At 35.2% G+C, this 12,247-nt stretch overlaps 1 protein-coding gene across 21 annotated transcripts; it reads right to left on the bottom strand.

Moving 5' to 3' along the window:
- Positions 1-233: 233 nt before the first annotated feature.
- LOC131158778 (uncharacterized) lies at positions 234-11,105 on the bottom strand. Of its 21 annotated transcripts, XR_009137501.1 has the most exons (8): positions 10,836-11,065; positions 10,661-10,730; positions 2,639-2,895; positions 2,163-2,253; positions 961-1,030; positions 800-866; positions 557-655; positions 234-420 (listed from the first exon to the last, which is right to left on the bottom strand). XR_009137501.1 is itself a non-coding variant. In XM_058113632.1 (7 exons), the coding sequence occupies exons 2-6, from the start codon at positions 10,699-10,701 to the stop codon at positions 849-851; spliced, it is 477 nt and encodes a 158-aa protein (XP_057969615.1). In that variant the 5' UTR covers positions 10,702-10,730; positions 10,836-11,065; the 3' UTR covers positions 628-691; positions 800-848. The 21 variants fall into 21 exon arrangements, 12 of the variants coding, with proteins under 12 accessions (XP_057969616.1, XP_057969613.1, XP_057969620.1 ...); XR_009137505.1 differs by lacking the exon at positions 961-1,030 and having other exon boundaries at positions 10,836-11,094; XR_009137500.1 differs by lacking the exon at positions 961-1,030 and having other exon boundaries at positions 234-423; positions 557-691; positions 2,639-2,900.
- Positions 11,106-12,247: the final 1,142 nt, after the last annotated feature.

Here is a 12,247-nt window from a genome sequence, read left to right as displayed (position 1 = left end):
ATGATATAAATATACATTAATAACAAGATTATTATTAATTAAAATAATAATTTTATATTATTTTTTATTATAAGATATTTAAATTTTAATTAAAATAACTATTAACAAAATTATTAATTAAAAATAATAATATTTTAATTAAAAATAATCATGTAGTATAAAATATCCAAATACCATTTATTTTAAACACAACCTAACAACACAACTTTAAGCACTTTTTTTTAATTCAGCACTTATAAACAAAGTATTTCTGCATTAATGCTTCCAAATGATCCTCTAATATATACATATATTAATTAGAACAATTTATTCAAAAGAGGTAAAAATGGATTACCCACATGGCAGATTTTCACCAGTCTGGATTTGAAAGCTTTTTCAAGACCAGTTCTAAATGCAATTTAGAGATTTCTGCAAAAGCCACTGCTAAGAGCAGCAGAGGCAACAAAACATATAAATTAAACTGAATGCAGCGCAGAACATGTGTAAGAAACGTGCAGAGTGGAAAACCCAGCTTGGGCATGTGATGAAGATAATAAAGTTGATTTACAAGCCGCACCATGGTTGATCACCCCTTTGCTATAAAATGTCACAACAGACAAGGTGGAATTCATATTCTACAGCCAATACGTATGCTTCCTCAATCGTACATCCCCTCCTGCTCCCAGACATCGACGAGAAAATCAACCATTTCCTATTAGTTTCGAAATCAACAATTATCAGGTCAATATAGCATTTTTATCAGGAAATGGTAATTCTATTCATAGAAACCGTCAAAAGTCGGGCCAGCACTTAGCCTTACAGAGAGTGGGATTGGCTGCGGAAATGGCTTATTGCTCCCCAGCAAACTGTCATATGTCGCATTCGAACTGCAAATGTAGAATTCCAAGCAGAAAAAGAAGTGCAGATGAGAATTTTGTGAATGATCTAAGCTTAGACCAATGGAGAAAATGGGATGTATACATCACGAAAGATGGTTTTCTTGCAAAATCCCACGGCAGCATTGCCAACAGATGGATGGCTGGAGAAATCCCTTCATTTGAATTTATGGTAAATATTCAGGCACTTGGACACACCCATCACCCACAGAACCAGTGCATACAAAACATATTGTCAGTTTGACCGTAATACCAACTGTCATCAATAGACACACACTAACTGCTAGTTATCATGCTAGATCATTGCCAAAGTATTATCAACATTGTCTGTGATTATTAATGGGAGAAAATGAGGTACTGAAACAAGTATTCATTCTCATCAGGCTTTGCAAGGGGCACCATCTCCTATCAGCACAAACAATCAACTTGACAAACCGGCTCCAACTAATTAGAGCACACAGAGAGCAAGAACAAAAGAGGCAGCAAGAGCACAGGAGCAGGTATTCAAACTTCAAAGGATATGGTGAGCTCTAGTGTCTTCAGTGTCTACAATGTGCACATATTTAGGTTGTATTTTTAATTGAAGTGCCAAGGCCAAGACTATACTTAGCTTCCCATGACCCAATTTGACAGGACCAGCACTAGGTAATTGCTTTATAGCACAAGCATGCATGTATAACTGGTGTAACAAGATTCACTCACTAAACCACTTCCTGGTTAGTACAGAAAGCGGCATGTTGGGAGATCAAGTTGTGCCCATAACACAATATCCAACCTTGTTGGGAGCAACCCCAATTTGCACCCATGGATAGGACACACTGAACCCGCCAAAGAACAGAAAACCAAAATTAAACTGATTAGATCACTTAGGTCCCAACTCCTAAAAACAGCCTAGAAAAACTAAAGAAGAGCCCAGCATGGTCTCATCTCCCTCTGTTTTGTTTCGGGGGGATATTTTCCTACTCAGCAAAAGCTTGCTTGTGAGAAGCGTACTGACTAATTAGACGGTCTCTTAAACACTAGAAGAAATGTGTACACAATCAGATCAATCGATTAACCAGAGGACAGGCTTCTTTGGCATCCTTAACATCAGATGAACAAAGTAGTTAGTTGCACTCTTGGTGCTGGATGAATAATCTTCATCTGATCAAGATAAGAATTGGGAAATCTGCAGCCAGATGCAACAAATGACAGGTCAACTTTCCAAGATGACAGGAAGGCACGAGGGCTTGGCTTGCTTACATGTATAAATTGCAAGTTCTATTCAGACACAATGAAGCAACTTACTTCAATTTGGGTTCTCGAACCTGTTGTGCTTGGTTATCAGTCCTCCTGTTTCTGACCCAATGCTGCCTAGTTTGATTCCATAGAAGAAAACCTGCAAATAAAACATTGACAGGTAAGATAACTTACATTTTCTTTCCAAGCATTTCCAAACCAAATATCTGGGAGTAAAGAGGAGAACACTCCTCCCACCATGGAATGTCTCAATAATCAAGATAATTACAAAGAAAAACATGCAAAATCAATATATAAAAGGAGCTCGAACAAAGGGGAGAAATAAAAATCTATAAATTGATACTAGATTAATTGTCATGCATTGTATATTGACCAAAAACTACACAATCAAAAACTGCCATCACTGGTCTTGTTCAAAGGTCTATAAGAAATCTGCTATCTTGTGTTAAGTCATGGCCCTCAGCTTCAAATGTAGACAGCTACCATAGAACATGCTAAAACAATAGAGTGCATCAAGAACTTGCCATGATTTACAAATTCAGAAGGGATTTTAGTGATGCCACCGCCACTGTGGGAATCAAGGGTCTGGTTTGATGTGCTAATTGATGAAATACTTCCCCGTGACTGAACAGCACTGTTGTCCATTTCACATGCGCTGGTGGTCCAGAAATCCTCTGATATGCTGGGTTTTTTAACTTTACGACCATGAATTCTCAGTCCCTTTGATGGCTCATCTGCTGAGGTGAGCGATGTGGGCTTAATAACACATCCCAGACAAGCACTGCTCTGTTACAAATCACAGTTGATTCTGTTATAAACCAACACACAAATATACATGACACATTTGGTTCCAGTAAATGTAGTTTCACCAATAGCTCAGCATCCAAGATATTGTTAGATACAATTTGATTAATGGAAAAAGGAAAAAAAAAAAAAGGCTTCCCAGAAAATTGTGTTCTTGAGGCATCAATTACCATCAAGAAGAGATGATTCTTAAAGATGAAAAAAATCTTATTGCAACCTAAAACCCATTACCCAACTTCAAAGGATAGAAAAAGGCATGGTATGGTGGACACCAATACATCTTGTAATTAATTGTGGATCCCCATACAATGCACAAAATATTATGTTTTATTTTACAACTGAAATATTGCAAATGTTTAATAATAAAAATATTAGAATTGCAGTGGAATATATATATGATATATTAACAAGTGCTTTAGTTGATTTAGAAATGCAATTTTGAAGAAATGGATAACTTTGTCATCTAAAGATATGCTTTCATTGTGGGAAATAGTCATGTACAACACATTAATTAAGGTAAATCATTAAAAAAAAATTCAATGCAATGCCTGTAGTTAATGGTGCCAAGAACGCACATCACACAGCAATATATTTGACTCTTAACATAATGAATTTCAGTATTTCATCATTAAAAAATGTCATCTCATGGAGCAACAATGCAACATAATTGGTTTCATTATTTGAAAATGTCATCCCTTGGTGTTAAGCAAAAACATATATGCCGTGAACAAGGGAACATGTTTATTAGTGTAATATAGTGAAACAATGTGTGTGTGCACACCGCATATACAAAATATAAGGAAAACTACAAAAAGTACAAATAAAAAATTTGAAAAAGAAATAATCCAATATGATTTGTAAAGTACTTCTTGGTCATTCTAAGCACACAAATTGAATTCATTCAAGTAAACCATGCTAGAAGACAATTTGTGTACAAGATCAAAGATGCAACACTCGTCATTTTGTTCAAGAGTGTACAAATCCACTCATAATAAAGCAATCCTTTATCTTTTCACATTTACATCTGGTTAAATTTTCTTTTTTTGGTCCAAGTTTACTAACTGTTAAAGTCTGATATACATTGTTGGTCCACAACCTAAAAGCTTCTTTTAGGGAAAGTGGTACTCTAACATGGTATCAGAGCCAGTTACCCCAAGGTCTTGGGTTCTAGTCTCCTTGCTCACACTTGTTGTGTGGTGTTAAAAAAATTATTTATTCACTATAATGGGTGTTATCTATCGTGTGTTTATCTCTCCATATGTGGTTGCACTACACGTACAGGGGAGTATGAAATCTTGATATACATTGTTGGCCCACAACCTAACAACAACAAAACCAATTCTTAAGTCCCACTAGGTGAGGTCGGCTATATGAATCATTTTTCACCAATTTATCCGATCATGGACCATTTCTTTTGACAAATTTAGGATTATTAAATTCTTATTCACTATTTTATTCCAAGTTATTTTACGTCTACCCCTACCCCTTCTACTACCCCCCATAGTAACTAACTCGCTCCTCCTCACTGGCGCACTATGTGGCCTACGTTGCAAGTACCCAAACCATTTGAGTTGTTCCTCCTTTATCTTATCTTCTATAGGAGCTACACCTAATTTATCATGAATATGTTCATTCCTTAATTTATCTTTCAGTATTATACCACTCATTCATCTAAGCATTCTCATTTCGGCAACTTTTACATTTTGGATATTTTGTTTTTTCATCGCCCAACATTCTGATCCATATAGCATTGCTGGTCTTATAGCTGTCCTCTAAAACTTCCCTTTTAATTTTAAGGGTATTCTACGATCACAAAGCACACTTGAAGCACTTCTCCATTTTACCAACCTATTTTAACTCTATGCATCACATCATCTTCAATTTCTCCTTCAGCTTGCATAATTCCAAGGTATCGAAATCTACAAGTATTATTTATTTCTTCATCATCAAGTTTAATTTTGTCTCCAATATTCCTCCGACCATTACTAAAATTACATTTAATATATTCTGTCTTATTTCTACTTATCTTAAAACCTCTAGATTCCAAAGTTTCTCTCCATAATTCTAACTTAACCTCTACTCCGCCCCTAGTTTCATCGATCAATACAATATCATTTGCAAACAACATACACCATGGCACCTCATTTTTAATGTTCTTAGTCAGTTGGTCCATCACGAAAGCAAAAAAATAAGGTTTCAAAGCAGATCCTTGATGTACACCTATGGTGATTAGAAATTCTCTAGTCTCCATCTAGAGTCTTTGCACTAGTCATTACTCCATCGTACATATCCTCAGTGACATTAGTACGCCTACTACATACACCTTTTTTTTTTTTTCTAAAACCCACCATAGAACTTCTCTCAGTACCCTATCATAAGCTTTCTCTAAGTCAATGAATACCATATGCAAGTCCTTTTTTCCTTAAACTTTTCCATGAATTTTCTGAAAAGATATACAGCTTCTATGGTAGATCTCCCAAGCATAAAACCAAATTGATTTTCTGAGACCTTCATTTCTAACTTTAATCTTTGTTCAACTACCCTTTCCCATAGTTTCATAGTATGACTCATAAGTTTAATTCCACGATAGTTATTGCAATTTTGAATATCTCCTTTATTTTTGTACATAGTTATTAAAGTGTTTTCCCTCCATTCATCTGGCATTTTCTTAGTTTTTATAATTGTGTTAAATAAATTAGTTAACCATATAGTTTCGTTATCACCTAAGCATTTCCAAACTTCATTTGAGATGTTATCCAATACCTTTTCTATTTTTCATCTTTTTTAGTGCAAATTTAACTCCATTAACTCTAATTTTGCGAATAAATCTCATATTTTTTGTCTTTTCTTCATTTGTCAATTATAAGTTTAAGCCTTCTATATAGTTTTCATTAAATAACTTACTAAAGTAACTTCGCCATCTATCTTTTATGTCTTCGTCCTTAACCAAGAAAATATCATCCTCACTTTTTATACATTTTACATTTCCTAAGTCCTTACACTTTCTTTCTCTAGCTTTAGCAAGTTTAAATATATCTCTTTCTCCTTCTTTTGTATCTAATCTATCATACAAACTATTAAATGATCTAAGTTTAACTTCACTAACTGCCATTTTTGTATCTTTTCTCACCTCTTCATACTTTTCAAAGTAATCCATATTTCTACATTTTTGCTACATTTTATAACAAATTCTTTTTGCTTTTACTGCCTTTTGGACATCTTTATCCCACGACCAATTTTCTTTGTTATTCGTGAATCTTCCCCTTGCTTCACCTAAAATCTCTTTTGATATCTCTTTAATTGAGCTAGTTAATCTACTCCAAAGAGTATTTGTGTCTATCCCATCCTTTATAGTCCAATCCCCATCTTTGATCATTTTATCTTTAAATTTTATTATATTTTCTCCCTTTAGGTTCCGCCACCTAGTTCTCTTACACTAGTGTATTTTACCCTTTTTCTTCCATTTTTTTAAAACTATATCTAGCACTAAGACTCTATGTTGTATGGTTAGGCTTTCACCTGGAATAACTTTACAATCCTTGGATGATAAATGATCTACCCTCCTAGTTAAAAAAAATCTATTTGACTTCCATTTTTTCCACTTTTAAAGGTTATTAAGTGTTCTTCTCTCTTCTTAAAGCAGGTATTCATTATAACAAAATCATATGACATAGCAAAATCTAAGATCATCTCCCCAAGCTTTTTTGCTCACAACCTAACAGCTTACGCTTATTTAAATACTAACCAACCGTATTTACTGCCTAAATCAAACTCAAATTTCACAAAACTAAAATGCATAAGCCTTGAGCAAAAATCATAAAAGGCACACATTTTGAGCAAATGCATAACCATTGATGTAGTATGATTTTGCCTTTTCAAGAGTTTCATATTTGAGACCATGCCCCAAGGCATTTTAGGTACACACTAACTTGGGGTGAGCCTCAATTGTGCCCTTTAAAACATTGTCCAAACAAAAGAAAGCAGTCACCGACAAGCATCATGCCCTAAACGAGCTTGGCTCGTGACACAAGTTTTGTCACTCCTTTTTATTGATGTGGCATGATTGTTTTGAGTAGGTTGGTTGATTGAGCAGTTAAAGAGTGGGTTTGTTCAAGTTATTGCGACTATATGTAGTGTGCTATTGTATATCATTTTCCATTTGTTGGTGATACTAGTTTATTTCTATTTGATGCTTCTTTTTGTAATGTTCTTACCCTTCTCAAGATATTTGAGAGATTCTCAGAGCTGCGAATCAATATGGGCAAGAGTGCTATTGCTCCATAAATTTGAGCCTAGGTAGTGAAAATTAATAAGGTCATGTTGTATTCTAGTGGCCTTATTAATATAAGAATTAATTAGTGTAAAATGGGAGTATGACTCCCCGATCAATCTAATCTTTCTTGTTTCCTAGTGTTCAAAGTTGGACATAGAAAGCTCTTTATAGGAGGGTTAGTGTTCATCAATATTGTAGAACTCACTAACTTTTGTAAATGCATTCAGTCTACTTGCTTCTCTTTCTAAACATATGTTGCCTACAAAGATGTGAACAATGAATTGCATTGCTTTACAATTTACCGCATGACTTGTGTTCATACATACTTGTCTACTACTTTCGCTTAACTTTATATTCAATAGATGTAAATTTGTTCATATGATGACTGTGATGAGATCGCAGTATACTTTTGGTTGACTAGTTAAGCAAGGGCACTACAACTAGTGTCGCAAGGCCTTTCACAAGGGTTGAAGTGTTCGGATTGTGTCCGTTGGTACCAAAGTATGTTTAATTGCTTCATGAATTCGATTGCATTCATACTGTGGGATTGTGTGAAGCATCGATACAAGAACATGTCCTGCACCAATACCGAGAGAACTAATGCTCTAGACGTGCAGGCTGAGATAGCCAACAATGTGGTTGTGGAGAAGGCCTGACTTTGTAAACATGTTGATGCATTTTAGGGGTCACAAAGACATCAACAGGGTTCTATGTGGAATGGTCAAAGGACTTCCTTGCTAGGATAGAAGCTTTATAGATCCAGATGGGTGAGCTTACTACCAAGATGAACTTGGTGGTTGATTTTTGGTGGTGTACCAAGTACAATGGGATTTAGAATTGGCAATACATAATTGATAATTGGGTGGACTTGAAAAGAGAGCTTACTGCACAAGGTGCTACGAAACACATGACCAAATATGCTACAGAATGTTCCACTATGTCGAAAGAGAGTGGCATGTTGGGTGGAATCAACGGAAAGTATACAATCAACATGGGTGACTTGGTGCTTATTAAGCTCCATCAAGAACAAATCAAGTATACGAGCTCAAGATAGGAGACTACTTAAAAAATATGAAGGACCAGTCCCCATCTTGACCAAAGTCGAGATGGCCTCTTACAAGGTTGATCCTCCAACTTGGATGAATGTGCATTATTTGTTTCATGTTAGCTACCTCAAACCATTTGTTGTTGATGCCGAAGATCCAAGCAAAAATCAGTCAACAAAAGCACCACTAAAGACAACATAACTAGATAGACGAGATGTTAAGGTCATCCTAAAAGATAGGGAGTTCACATTATTAAGGAAGAAGTGCACAAATTCTTAGTGAAGTCAAAAGGCCTTGGAAATGAAAAAATGAGCTGGACGTCAACAAAAGACATAGAACTATTCGTGGACGAAGTTGAAGAGCACTTAGTGTCAAAGTCTACAAAGACGTTGACCGCATAAGTGAGGAATATTATCATGTGCCAAGCTTATTCACAGCATGATGCTTGCCTATTATCACTTGTCTTGTGTACATAGGATAGGCGAACGTCATGTAAATAGTAGTGGGGGTTTTATTCTTTAGATCGAATAATGCCTTCGAGTAAAATGGGAGTGTAAACCCAATGGTTAGTTTGATGTTTCCTAGGGTCAGAGCTAGAAGTTTAGGGGAGGGTGAGTGTTCATCAATCATTGTAGGACTCATTAACTTTTGTAAGTGTGTTTAGTCCACTTGCCTCTCTTACTAAACACTCGTTGCCTACGAAGGTGTGAATAATGAAATGCATTGCTTTACAATTTTTACCAGGTGACTCATGTGTACATGCTTGTTTATTGCTTCCGCTTAACTTTGTATTCAATGATTGTGAATTTGTTCATGTGATGAGATTGCGGTGACTAGTTAATCAAAAATTCTATAACTTGTGTTGTATGGCCCTTCACAAGATATGACGTGTTTGGCCCATGACACAGTCTTACCCGTGTCAAGGTTGGGAACCAGTCCTTGGGCTCTCAATTGCTAATAACAACAGAATAAAAAGTGGCAGTAAAAAACAACACCTCACCAAACTCTTCCATCTAGAGTCAATACCTTTAAACCCAGCTCAGTCGAACATAAGCTCTCTCAATGTTTAGTTACACACAACAACCTCGCTATTCCTCCTTTTAACATCCTCAACAACCTTACTAGCTGCCAGAACAGTGTTCAAAATGTCTTCTACCAACAAATACAAATATAGAAAACATTTTTTGGAAGTCCAAATATAAATACATTGTTCCACCACTTTCTTGAATAGAGAATCTGAAATTGAATGGCACATAAGGTGGATTTAAAGGTCCAAATTCATGAATTTTAAAGCATCTAATCTCAGGTATTTCAACTCAAATTCAAAAACCCATCAACCCTTCCCAATCCACTACACCAAAATGCCTGCCAATCTCTTTTGCTCTACCCCAGCTCTCTCATCTCTACTTCCATTCTTCTCAAAATTACAATCAACCTCTTGATTAGCCATTGCCACGCTAGCAGAAACAAAATGAAAGGCCTTTGAGGTAGGTCTTATGGAAAGATTTCTCCTACACTTTGGAAAAAAGCTGTCAGTGTCTATGACCTATTGGCACTTTGCCACCCTTTCTCACACTTCATGTAAAATAATTTGTTGTTAATCTTCTATGATGCAGTGATTGCTGCATAATGATCATGAGTTTCATACACAACAAACCCAAAAGCAAACTGCAGAAATTCTAGTTTTGGTTATCTTCTGGTTGGCATTCTTGTATTAATTTTAGTGGCTCAAGTCACTCAGTTATTATATAGGGTGGCATATTTTCAGTAATTGATGCAAGAGATGATGGGAATGTAAAAAATTAAAATGAAATTCTTGAATTTCAAATACACGAATTTGCAATTCCCATTTCAAGCAAAAATCGGTGATTCCAAATGCAATCTCATGCATTTTGGGTTTATGAAATCACTGAAATTTAAATTTACTTCAGAGTCCACTGGAATATACTTAAAAAGAATCTAACATAAGCATTTGGTCAAAGTAGCTCCTTTCCCCGATGAAGAAACTGATAAACATGGAAATACCCTAATCCGTTGGTTGGCCGCCCAGAACACAATCTTTAGTCGGATTTCAAATACAACATTCAATACTTGTATTAGGCTCTCGTTCAAGCAGGAAATTTTAGCTTTCTCAAGCCCCGAACAATTCAAATTCCACATTTTAATTATTTTTCCCAGTTCCCTGTATTTACGGCAATCAAAGGGGAAGAGATTTCAGCTCATCAAAACACAAGCAGATTGCATACAATCCAGCTACCCAGAAAAATATAGATAAATAAATAAACAAATAAGAAGGCTACAGCCCAGTTCGAGAACAAGCTAACTCAATCAAAACCCCTCGATGACCGATGCTTATAAAAACACTGATTCGACCAACCCGTACCAAAATTCAAAATCTTTCTACTTGGAATAGAAGTAATTACCCCATGCATGCGACACTGCAAAAGATCAGGTGTTCCAGCATCAAGAGCAGGAAGCAACGGTCACAGAGTCCTACGAATCAGACACAAGCACGATCAATTAATAAATAAGTAAATAAATGAAAACAGAGACTAATGATTGAGGATAGGGTTTAGGGCAAGATGGGGATAGCCTGACTTCTGAGGAGAGAGTGCCATTGCGTGCGCTGCCTATATCTCGGTTGTCTCGCTCCTTCCTGAGTTGCTGATTTCCCCACAGCCTGCTCTTAAAATGGCCTTCTGGATTCCAACCATTCCTCTTCTTTATTCTTCTAATCTTCTTCTTCACTCCTTTATTTTTATTTTTTGGGTTGTTTGATTTTGCTCATCTCTGAGAATAAATCTATTCATCATTTCCCATACATTTTTAAGTTACGCTATAAAAAGAAAGTTACCATATATTTGGTACAAGATTTAGAGCTTAAATGTTTTAATCATTAATATGTTTAGAAATTACTTTTAAGAATTATAAACATGATAAACTATTTTTAATAGATTGATAATGTAACATTTTATTTGAAATTATTAAAATTGAAGTGGATGTTTGACTAATATACATAAAAATAACCCAACCGATAACCGTTTTGTCACCCTTAAAATGCAGGATTCAAACTTTGAAAAAAAAAAAAAGGTACAAAAAAAAACAAAAAACTTAAGTTATTTAACCATAACACAAAGGGCCTACACACTTTTCCTTTCGGTTATGTGTGAGCCAACTAAGAGAACTTTTAGAAAATGAAATAATGTCAAAGAATGACATTATTACATTTATCGAGCTTACTTTTTTAGTTATTTAAATAAAGTAAAAAATTGGGTTAGATTTTTCTTTCACAAAAAGTGGGGAAAAATATCCTTTTCAAGTTGTAAGAATAGAAATGGTCAAGTCTATTAAAGAAAATGAAAACATAACCTCCAAGGTGTGGTTCAGGCGATAGTGCGGGTTGCGGGAGTGTCTCTAACGAGATCAGGTGTACAAATCCTCTCGGGTTCATTTTCGTTCCTGAATTCCTAAAATTTACTTCCTTTTGGAGTTGTAGGATCAGTTTCAAGGGGCGCAAGATTAGTCACGTGAAAACTCAGTGCGTAATCCAAAAAAAAGAGAAAATGAAAACATATATGTATATAGTTGTTCCCTTAGCTAATGGCTTAAATTTGACACTTGCAGCAAAAGAAAATTCTAACTCAAATTTAAGCACTCAAGTCATGACGAGGGGACCACTACTAGGACATAGTAGTGGAAGCCACATGGTTGGTTCCTCCTAAGACTAGTCAACATTGGCTTCAACTCTATGTGAAAGAAATTTCTTAGCGTCAAATATTAATGGTTTGTTTGATACACATAAAATTAATTATATAATGTTATATATTTGGTAGATATAATTTTTTAAAATTACTTTATATTTGATTTGTTTTATTTCAGTATGTCAAACATAACATAAATTTTAAAGGAGTAGAAATGAGTGTGAAATAAAGGATATGTTATGTTATATACTTTCTTTTTTTTCATAGTTGAAAATGAGTGTGAAATAAAAGATATGTTATGCTATATAC

Source organism: Malania oleifera, chromosome 6, assembly GCF_029873635.1.
Source record: "Malania oleifera isolate guangnan ecotype guangnan chromosome 6, ASM2987363v1, whole genome shotgun sequence".
In the NCBI taxonomy this organism is placed as follows: Eukaryota; Viridiplantae; Streptophyta; class Magnoliopsida; order Santalales; family Ximeniaceae; genus Malania; species Malania oleifera.
Note: the sequence above shows the minus strand (reverse complement) of the source record. Positions and strands in the feature narration are given on the sequence as shown.